General features: G+C 41.6%; 1 protein-coding gene across 1 annotated transcript in view; it reads right to left on the bottom strand.

The window, feature by feature from the left end:
- Positions 1-4,282, bottom strand: part of LOC135226504 (solute carrier family 12 member 9-like) — a gene marked incomplete at its 5' end in the record, with an annotated part of 32,218 nt that extends 27,936 nt beyond the window's left edge. The window contains 3 exon segments of the mRNA XM_064266123.1: positions 1,862-1,996; positions 2,348-2,525; positions 4,232-4,282. Coding sequence (XP_064122193.1) covers positions 1,862-1,996; positions 2,348-2,525; positions 4,232-4,282 — 364 coding nt within the window.
- Between the last annotated feature and the right edge of the window lie 7,654 nt (positions 4,283-11,936).

Genomic DNA, 11,936 nt, shown 5'->3' with positions numbered 1-11,936 from the left:
GTCAAATTTGACCGAACGTGTTTTTTTTCTATTTATCGTGATTTATATGCAAATATTTCGAAAAAAGAGAAAAGCTACAACCTTCAATCATTTTTAGTTGTATTCTACATGAATTGCACACATTTTCATATAAAACTTTATGTAACAGCAAATTTTAAATGGTGCAAACATTTCGACAATCGCACAAAAAATTCTATTTTTTCGGAAGAGTCACCGCGCGAACGTAAGGAAAATGTTTTTTTTTTTTATAAATTCACCATAAATCGAAATATTGTGCTAGAGACTTCCAAGTCATTGCAAAATGAAGGTAAATGATTGAATATTACTAGAATATAAGAGTTTTAGCTTACAAATGCGTTTTTCGACATTTCGGTAGAGTCAAAGTTGACCGAAAGTTGAAATTTTTGCACTTAACGTTATTTATATAAAATATTTTGAAACTGATAAAAGCTACAACCATGGGTTGTTTTTTGTTGTATTGTGCATGAAATTGCGCACATTTCCATATATAAAACTTTATGTAACAGCAAATTTAAAAGGGTGCAAACATTAGGACAATCGCACAAAAAAATTTATCGGAAGAGTTATCGCACGAACGTAAGGAAAAAGTTTTTTCATAACTTCACCATAAATCGAAATATTGTGTAGAGACGTCCAATTTGTTGCAAAATGAAGGCAAATGATTGAATATTACTATAATATAAGAATTTTAGCTTACAATTGCGTTTCTCGACCATTTCTGTAGAGTCAAAGTTGACCGAAGGTTGAAATTTTTGCACTTATCGTTATCTATATGAAAATATTTCAAAACTGATAAAAGGTACAATTATGAGTATTTTTTTTTTGTATTTTACATGAAATTGCGCACATTTTCATATATAATACTTCATGTAAAGGATAATTTAATATGGTGCAAAAATTATGTCAAAGTGACGAAATAATTTCCGAGATGTGTCACTGATACTTTTTAGTGCGATAAGAAAGAAATTCGCACTTCGCGCCTGCCTGCTAGCGATTGTAAACAAAACAACGCCTTGATCCGTGAACTCCAGCATCCCCCCAAGGCGCTGATACAAAAGTTTTCGGCTGGTAGGCCTATAAGTATTTTTCCGCGAATTTTAAAAAAAACTTTTTTGAGCCGACGTATGATACGTCCAATCGGCATACGGGAGACATTTTGACTCGACGTTTAATACGTCCAATCGGCGTAAGAGGGTTAATAAGCAGTAAAGAGGTATGAGTCCATGGAATGTAATATGTATTCTCAATGGCATAGCCTTTGTGAAACACTTCATTGCATTTACATAAATTCAAAGAAATTATTTGTTATCACCAAACTCTTAAGTTATGTTTCATAGATATACATACTAATCAAAGGACACTATGAAAAAGCACCAATTCAGTAAAATTTCTGGTAGAGATCTGACTTCAATGTGTACTACATGTATTTGGCAAAATCCATCACTTTCAAGGACATTATACTGGTCCTTGGTACTGTGTTGTCAGTGTTACACTGGATCCCTAACCTTGTCTGCTATTTAAATCCATACTCTCCTAGTATCCTTAGTGTAATGGAACTATTATTCAAAGTGTGAAACTACCCTTATTTCTTAGGATAAAAGCTTCCCTGATGGCTGTGGAAACAGGTTAATTAAATCTGGAAAGTGTGAAATTCTGACAAAATTCTGATATCAGCATAGGAATATAGTATGACTCAAAGCAAATGTGTATACTAATATAGCTTTCAGGAATGACTTACCACCTATAAGGAAATAGTAACCAGTAACATTATTAAAGCATTTCAAATATATTTCAACACTCTCACTGAAAATATAAGTAATTCAGAAGTGGTAAAGGATACAGTACGCTCCACCACCCTCAACGGCCCCATTCGTTGAAATGGCACAAATGGAAAGGATGGTTACTAAAAGTATTGAGTATCCCAGCGTCAGTGTACAGCAAGCATACAGCAAGCCTATGTTGCCAATGATAAAACCTGAAGAAAAGAAAACAAATTTCAATCACTTATAAACATCATAGAAATGTTAACTAAAATTAGCAATACTTCAAAGTCATTCATGTGATGACATTATCCAGTTATTGCTACCATATCATTAAATTTCCCATAACCCAGGGAAGCAACAAAAACCCCATAAAAGTAAATAAAAACATATCGCCATTATCACACTCGTATCGTTTAATGTAATAATAATAATAGTGTTGTTTCACATTACATAAAAATACCTACATTAATCCCATCTACTTTTCTCCATAACAGTTTTGAATAAGTGATAACTGATGAAAACTCACCAACAAATCAGAATCTTTACCAAACTAATGTACTCACCAACACGCAGGAAAAGGAGTGCACTGAACTGGGAGAGAGAAACTGGTGCAAATACACCGTCAAAAGTGCCCAGTGTTCTATTGGATGAAACATTTTCTTCAGAGCCATTGACATTAGATATCTCCCTCCCACTCAAGCTTCGAAACAATCTTCTTTGTGATAATAACGGGGCTCGTTCCTGCAAATGTCATACAGAGGTGTAAACAAAAGTTTAGTAAATTATTTGAAAAAATTTACAATTGCCATTTTAAACACATTTTACTAAACTAAAATCAACTAAACTAAAATCAAGGCCATACCTCAGAGAACTATCCTAGAAAGAAGTGTAAATCACTTATAGGTTTTCAGAGACTTGGTGCTGAAGTAATCAACAGCTACTTCAACCCTTCCTATATCTCTAGGTCCACCTTTATCTATTTCAATTCACAAATAAAATTCCTATAAAAGCAAATTAGGAGCAAATGCTGGCTTTCTCTCTCTGGGCGCTCTTGAGACACACTCCAGGATATCCCAGTTACTGCAGGACGGACTAGGAAAATAAGAGGTTCTCTGAACCTTTTAAAGGGCACTGGAGTGGAGTGAGACACATCCATTGACTACATGTGGGCAGACCCCACCATCCTCCCTTGGGCTACCAGATTGACTCCCAGGTTTAGAGTATGACAGTGACCTTTGCCTAGGAGAATCAGTAGGATGTACAGCTGCCTCCTCCACCAACACTTCATTTGCACTTTTATCACTCATTTTGTCCATTACAATTTTCACTGAAGCCCCTAATTGGTTCACCTTACTCACAAGTAAACCAAATTTCTGGTTGAATCTTGACTCGGGGCTGGCAATGGGGTCGGGATCGGAAGCGTGGGAACCAGGTAAAGGAAAGGGTGGTACAGTCTGAGGACTGGGAATGCAAAGAACAAGAGACACAGGTTCAAGACACAGAAGTAACATTTACATTATCAACAGACTTAGCATGATCCTGACTAACTACAGTCTACAGTCTTTCTATTACATACTGACTCTAGGTGCTGTCTTTCTCTTCTTGTTTCTCCCTATCTTAGGTAAATGAGCCCTTAAATTTTTCCACTTTTTTATCATCCCAGTGTCTACATTCCTCACATGGCATATAAACTGAACATACCTGACCTCTACAAGTTGTACAAGGATATGCAGGTCATATGAAGCTTGAGCCAACCTAGGATGCATTGTAGCCTTCGCTGCAATATCTAATACTAGATGAACTTGAGATGGACATCGCCCACAAGTCAACTAATAACAAAGACTAAATTATCTTTAATCGTGAGAAAGTGTAAAAAATCTGTTAAGTTGGTCTCATAAATAGCACATCATTGACTAATTGTGCCGAAAGGGCTACCACATGTGAGAATACTTCAACAATTGTACAAAAATATGTCAACTGGAAAGCAAAGAATTCCAAAATTAGCTGCTGCTAACAGCTGATGAGCTGTTCCTCTCTTTCCCTGAAAGTGGGCAGGGCCAGTCATCTACCCAAAACATATGTAAGTAGCGCTACCAGCTAACACGAATTTCAACATTTTAGCTGCCAACGAGTTGAAACTAATAGCTATGTACGTAATTACTTGATAAGTTACTTATATAAAAATTACCTTTCTCAATGTTCTTTATAGTATATTCCCACGTGAAATGCACGTAAATATGTCAGAATATGAATGAAGATATGGTATTCCACTGACCATGGTTAGAAAATTTAACTTAAAACATATAAAAATGGACAGCTACTAACATGACATAGTACATAACTACAGAATAAGACACTTGTGAATTCAACAATACTGACACATTCAATGTTAATTTAGAACCACTAACATGCATGCACAGAAAGAATGAAGATTTTTGAAAACTTACACGGAATTTACTTGCACGTTTTTGAACTTGAGTGTTTGGATCTCGAACCTCCTTTGAGAAGAAAATGAAGCACAAGGAGAGAGAAAACATTAAAGAATTAACCATATTCTCCCATGGAGCTGCATCCATGGGCACAGGCTGTATTGTGTAGGCAGGAAAAGGAAAAACAAATCTAATCTTTAAAGACAGATTAACAATATACTAAACTATACAACACAACTTTTATTACAATACTGTCCTTTTGTATAATGGTTGAAATCTTTAGACAAAGGTTAGGTTATCACTAAAAATTAATGATAATTCTGATTAAGGATATCAATTTGCTGAAAACCCAGAAAATCCAAATTTACCAAACATGAACTGTATTTCAATTTATGCAGTATTTCATCTACATGCATTTGCACTATAAATGAAAGTCACACCATGCTATTTGCGCCCCCAAGCTACTTTCTCTTGCTAACCCCTAAACTTTTCCATAGGTAATCATACTACACTTAGATGACAACAAATTGAGGCATATTTAAGTGTAACCAACTGTAATGCCCTTATGAAAGCACTGTCTGGAAACTATACTGTATACATTAGAAGCTATCAGATTTTTATTTCAAATGCATTATAAAATTAATTAAACTTCTCATACATATGTAAATACTTTTACAAGACAATTGTTAGACCCTGTCACTTTTAATTGTCATCACCATAAAATCTGCAAAAAGTTTCTTTTTCATATAATTGAAACTTCCATGCGCATACTAAATACCGACCAATTTCTAAAGATGATGAAACGTAGCACTTTACTAATTAACTGAACTGTTGTATACAAAATATCACTTTTACACTTTTATTTATTTACACAACAGGCAGTTCCCAGTTTATGACAGGAGTTCTGTACTTGTGACACTTCGTAACCTAAAAATTGTTGTATGCCAGAACATTGTCATTGGGTGTACGTATTGAAAACTATGTGAAATGATATTGTTATGTTACAATAAAGTTTCATACATACTTACCTGGCAGATATATACATAGCTAAGACTCCGTCGTCCCCGACAGAAATTCAAATTTCGCGCCACTCGCTACAGGTAGGTCAGGTGATCTACCGGCCTGCCCTGGGTGGCAGGACTAGGAACCATCCCCGTTTTCTATCATATTTTCTCTCTTCCACCTGTCTCCTGCGGGGAGGCTGGGTGGGCCTTTAATTGTATATATCTGCCAGGTAAGTATGTATGAAACTTTATTGTAACATAACAATATCATTTTCATACAATCAACTTACCTGTCAGATATATACATAGCTGATTGGCACCCTTCGTGGAGGGTAAGAGACAGCTTCTATATGGAATAGACAGGTAAACAACATATGTTGTAGGTATAAATAAAACCTTGGTTCCTACCTGATAGGTGGTAGACTTCGTGGGTGTTTGCCCAGTAGTCTGCATCACCTCAAGAAACTTTAGCGAGATATATGATCTATGGCCAAGAGTTCTTGTGGGTCTGCCGATGGGGTCTTATCCGCTTACTCGGCAGAGCCTAAAAGGACTTTGTCATGGGTGCTGATCCACTTATATGACAATACACCTTATGAAGGAGCACACAAACCAATCCCGACCACCTGATCCTAACCAATGTTAGAACTAAGGATTGTTACGAGTTATCCCCGAACTCGTCACAACAACCGTAACTCAAAACCACTACGCACACATACATAATTTTCCAAAAAAAAAATTATACTCAACTAATTGGATATGACAAGAATTCTCTTACTGAACAACATAGACGGCCGCCCGTGCGAGCCAAATCCTCCATTGTTCGAAGAGACTCTCGACCATATCCAAAAAGAAGAACAGTATACACCTTTTAAGGATTGGTGTCGGCTCCCGTACCCAGAATCGTATCCGCCGATACGAAAGGACCTAGAGAAAAACACTTCTCATATGTCACACGCACGTCTTTCAAGTAATGAGATGCAAATACTGAGTTGCATCTCCAAAATGTCGTATCTATGATGTTTTTAAGCGACATATTCTTATGAAACGAGAGAGACGTCGCTATAGCTCTCACTTCATGAGCTTTTACTCTCAACAGTTGTAACTGTTCGTCAGGACAGGCCTTATGAGCGTCTGTAATGACGTTTCTTACAAAGAATGCCAGCGCATTCTTGGACATCAGTCTTGTGGGGTATTTTACGCGCACCAAAGACCTTGTCTAGAACCTCCCATCTGATGCTTTCTCTGAAGGTAGAACTTCAGAGCTCTAACAGGGCATAGAGACCTCTCTGCTTCTCTGCCTACGAGACTCGACAGTCCTTTGACTTCGAAAGACTTAGGCCAGGGATTCGTGGGATTCTCGTTTTTCGCTAAAAACAGGGTCTTAAACGAGCAAATAGCCGAGTCTCCCTTGAATCCTACTTTATCCTGCAGAGCATGCAATTCACTAATTCTCTTTGCCGTAGCTAAAGATAACAGGAATAGGCATTTTCTGGTCATGTCTCTAAACGATGCCAGATGAGGAGGTTCGAATCTTTCCGATGACAGATACTTGAGGACTACGTCTAGGTTCCAGTTCGGAGGTACTGGTTCCTTAGACTTTGAAGTCTCAAAAGACCTTATGAGATCGTGGAGATCTTTATTATTTGCCAGATCTAATCCTCTGTTCCTGAATACAGCCGAGAGCATACTTCTGTATCCCTTTATTGTGGATACGGCTAGATGAGATTTTTCTCTTAGGAATAGCAGGAAATCAGCAATTTCCGCTATAGAGGTAGTGGAGGAGGACAACTTCTTGGATCTACACCACCTTCTAAATACCTCCCACTTCGATTGGTATACTTTCGTAGTGGAGGTTCTGCGTGCTCTCGCGATCGCGCTTGCCACTTCGCGAGAAAAGCCTCTCGCTCTGACAAGTCTTTCGATAGTCGAAAAGGCAGTCAGAGCGAGAGCGGGGAGGTTTTGATGGTACCTCTTGAAGTGTGGTTGTCTGAGAAGATCCGTCCTTCCTGGTAGGGATCTTGGAAAGTCTACGATCCACTCTACCACCTCCGTGAACCATTCCTGGGCCGGCCAAAAGGGGGCTATTAACGTCATCCTCGTCTCCTTTGACGCCACAAACTTTTTCATTACTAAACCCCAGGATTTTGAATGGGGGAAAAGCATAAACGTCTACGAGACCAGTTAGCAGGAAGGCGTCTACCATAATTGCTCTTGGATCTTCCACGACCGAGCAAAACACTGGAGCCTTTTTGAAATGAATGTTGCGAAGAGATCCACATGAGGAGTTCCCACAGAGACCAGAGATCGAGACACACTTCCTCGTGTAGAGTCCATTCTGTATGAAGGACCTGGTTCCTCCTGCTGAGCCTGTCCGCCCTCACATTCCTTACTCCCTGTACGAACCTTGTCAGCAGGGAGATGTTCCTGTGGGACGTCCAAAGTCATAGGTCTCTCGTGAGCTCGTAAAGGAACGAGGAGTGCGTCCCTCCCTGTTTCCGAATGTAGGCAAGTGCGGTGGTGTTGTCCACGTTTACTTGCACTACCTTGTTTGACACCAGAGGTTCTAGGCTCTTCAAGGCCAGATGTACGGCGAAGAGCTCTTTGCCGTTTATGTGCCAAGACACCTGTGCGGTTCCCAGGTGCCTGACACTTCCTCTGAGCCTAATGTCGCTCCCCAACCTGTCTCCGACGCGTCGGAGAACAACACTAGGTCTGGGTTCTGTGTTCTTAGAGAGATCCCTTTGTTCTCTTCCAGAGGTAGCAACCACCACTGTAGGTGTGACTTTATCTCCACTGGAATGGGAAAAAACGTCCGATCAGTTGTCCGGTTTTCCAGCTCCAAGACCTCTTGAGGAAGAATTGAAGCGGACGTATATGAAGTCTTCCTAGAGGGAAGAATTGTTCTAGCGAGCGTCCCCAGAAGGCTCAACCATTCCCTCGCCGACGTTTGTTGCTTCTCTAGAAGAGAGAGATTATCCGCAAACCTTTTGCGGTTCTCTCTTGCGAAGGAAAAACTCGAAAACCCCGAGAATCCATCCGAATCCCCAGATAGACTAGGTCTTGTCTGGGGGTCAGCTGAGACTTCTCGAGGTTCACAAGCAATCCCAACGCTTTGATCAAATCCAGAGTTAACTTTAGGTCCTCCAAGCACTGTCTCTCCGATCTGGGCCCTGATGAGGCCAGTCGTTCTAGATACATAGAGACATTCACTCCTTTGAGGTGAAGAAATCTCGCCACATTCTTCATCAGGCTTGTGAAGACCTGAGGAGCTGTGGACAGGCCGAAACACAAGGCTCTGAACTGAAAGATCCTTCCCCCCGTCATGAAACGGAGGTACTTCTTCGATGAAGGGTGGATCGGGACGTGAAAGTAGGCGTCCTGGAGATCTATAGACACCATCCAATCTCCTTGTCGTAATGACGCTAGGACTGAAGCAGAAGTCTCCATGGAGAACTTCTCCTTCTGAACAAATTTGTTCAGAGAGCTGACGTCCAGTACTGGTCTCCAGCCTCCCGAGGCTTTCGCAACCAGAAAAAGGCGATTGTAAAACCCCGGGGAGTGTTGATCCCGTACCAATTCTATCGCTCTCTTGTCCTTCACATTTGTTCCACCATCGATCGAAGAGTATCCCTCAGCATAGGATCCTTGTATTTGGCTGATAGTTCCCTTGGTATTGACGTTAGGGGAGGAGTGTTCAGGAAAGGGATACGATATCCCCTCCTTAAGATCGCCAAAGATGACGCTTCTGCATTTATCAGTGTCCAGGCTTCCACAAATCCCAGGAGCCTGGCACCTACTGGTGCTTGGAGGAGAGAATCTTCATTTTCCCTTCTTAAAGGGACGAAAAGCAGATCTACCTCTCTTCTCCTGTGGCCTTCCTCCTTGTGGAAGGTCTGGATGTCGGACCACCTCGAAAGGGCTGCACCGTAGTACTGGGTCTTTTCTTGTCCGATGCAGCAACAGGTTTCTTCCTTGCTGACTGCGTCAGCAGATCCTGAGTTGCCTTCTCAGTTAAAGAATGTGCAATGTCCTTTACTAACTGAGAAGGGAACAAAAAGTCAGATAGAGGCGCATATAGAAGTGCCGCTCTCTGAGCATGAGAGACTGCCTTTGTTAAGAAGGCGCCATATACAGTCCTTTTCTTTAAAAGACCTGCCCCAAACAAAGAGGAAATTTCAAAAGATCCATCCTGTACCGCCTTGTCAATACAAGACAATATGCATAACAGGGCTTCAGGTTCGATTCCTTCCGAATCATGGGCTTTCTTGGACATCACCCAAGGGACCAATCTAAGAAGTTAAAAACTTCCAATACACGAAAGAGTTAGTCCCTTGAGGAGATGATCCAGTTCCGAAATTCCCCACGTAATCCGTGCAGAATTGAGACTTTGACGCCTTGAAGCGTCAACCAAAGTCGAAAAATCTGTTTCGGTTGTAGAAGGGAGAGCAATACCCATACATATTTTTTCTCCGTTTTTTTTTTCCCCCTTTTGATACCAAATGCCTCTTTTCCCAGCTAATCTTGCTGGAGGCATGCAGAAGACTGTCCTCACTAAGTCTTTCTTAGACTTCATCCATGAGTCTAAGGAATGTAATGCTCTCTTCATCGATATGGTGGGTTTCATTTTTAGAAAAGACGAAGGCTTCTTCGTCTTAGCACTGGAAAAGACGCGAGCGAGGAGAAGGAGGCGGAGCGGCAGGCGTCAACTCGTCTCCGTACTCCTCAAGAAGTAGGGTAGTCAACACCTTATAGTTAGACAGACCTTCTCTTCCACTATATTCGTCATCCGAGTTTTCCTCCAACTCGGGATCTACAAGCGTCTCCGCTCTCCTTTCCGAACATTCTTCTTGCGGAGACAAACTCCTAACAGGAGAGGGGCTAAGGGAATGGTAATCTTCCTCTTTCCTGCTCTAGTAGTCTTGGAAGGCGTCATAAGCTTCGGCTTCTCTAGAATTTTAGAAGACTCTTCATGCTACCTGACGCTTCCCGTTTGCCAAGCGTCATGGATGACGTCTTTTGCTGACGTCTCGATGACGCTTCGCGCTTGGAAGACGCTCCGCTCTCCAAAGGCGTCCTACTTGGCGTCATAATATTGGACGGAGCGTCATGTCTATGCTCCGTTTCCAATGACGCTTCGCGTCTAACAGACGTCTTACGTCTCTCTGGCGTTACGAAACTCTCGTAAGCACCTGTTCTCGCTCTCGCACTAGACGCTTCTGTAAGACGTTTAGCCGTTTCCCGTCTGTATGACGTTTGACGTTGAACAGGTAAGAGAGGACGAGACTTCTTAATTGGAAGCGTCACGTCCTTCCGACGTGGCGCTAAAACTCCCACTAGAGATGACAGTTGCTCTTGCACTGCTATAATATGTCTTTCTTGACGCTTCTTCCACGTCCAGTGCATGACGTCTTTCGTCATCACTCGGTGGAGAAGAAGGAAAGGGTACTTCCGCGTACACTTCAGGTGACGCTGACGCCCCCTTCGCTTTCTTGCTAGAAGACGGAGCGTCATCTGAGAAACGCTCTGGACTAGAATCCATGTCAGGCGTCATATGACGCTTCAGCGGTCTCGACAAGTTTGATTCCTTCCACCCTCTGTTTAGGGATGGAGGAGGATCGAGGACGGCGAAAAACACCCTCGCGAAAGGACGCTTTTTCTAAAGCGCCCTTGAGCCGCCTGCAACGAAGCAGAGCTAGCTGAAGGGACGTCGACCGTTGAGGATTCCCCACAACCTCCTTAAGGCTTTCGACTTTCCTTCTCCCCTGGGCTCGTGAGCTTGGAAGAGGTTTAGCCTTGGGGAGCGTCGCAGGGACGATCAAACGCCCCCTCCACAACACTGGGAGAACTCACTTCACTGTAATGCTCACTTTCACTAGCCTTACCTTTGAAGTCAGCCATCTTGGACTTCATGTCTCTAATTGTAGCTTTCAGATTGGCGATTTCCGATGCCGAATCCGAAAAAGCACTCTGAGAATGAGATACATAGGGAGAATCTACATCCGTAGGAATAGAAATATCAGTGAAAGGCTCAATAGGCCTTGAACTCACACCTTTCAATCGTCTAATTCTATCCCTCTCTAACTTCTTCAAATAAGAAGTCAAAGTCTTCCACTCTTCTGCATTCAATCCCTCGCATTCCTTACAAGTATTAATAGCAGAACACTGAAAAAACCCCCTACATTTACGGCATACAGTGTGAGGATCAACCGAAGCTTTCGGTATCCTCACCCTGCAGCCTACATTCACACACATTCTCACATCACATTAGAATCAGACATACTGAGAAAAATCCAAAGAGTTATTCCAAAAACAGTCCACTGTAGCGAATGCCAAAACACGATCCAAATACGTCACCAAAAAGCCGAAAAACGATGATCAAAGGTTGAAAAATGAATCTAAGTCAGGAGGTAATAACAACAATGTTGATACCACCGGCGACAGAGAAAATATGATAGAAAACGGGGATGGTTCCTAGTCCTGCCACCCAGGGCAGGCGGTAGATCACCTGACCTACCTGTAGCGAGTGGCGCGAAATTTGAATTTCTGTCGGGGACGACGGAGTCTTAGCTATGTATATATCTGACAGGTAAGTTGATTGTATGAAACTGCAATTTTATTGCATTTTTCATCAATAAAAAAAAAACTAAAATATTGATTATTCTGCCTTTTTGGAGTCATTTACTCTGTCAGATTGGCGTCGTAAGCATCCTAACCCT

Source organism: Macrobrachium nipponense, chromosome 14 (assembly GCF_015104395.2).
Source record: "Macrobrachium nipponense isolate FS-2020 chromosome 14, ASM1510439v2, whole genome shotgun sequence".
In the NCBI taxonomy this organism is placed as follows: domain Eukaryota; kingdom Metazoa; phylum Arthropoda; class Malacostraca; order Decapoda; family Palaemonidae; genus Macrobrachium; species Macrobrachium nipponense.
The sequence above is the reverse complement of the archived record's forward strand: the minus strand, read 5'-3'. Positions and strand labels throughout refer to the sequence as shown.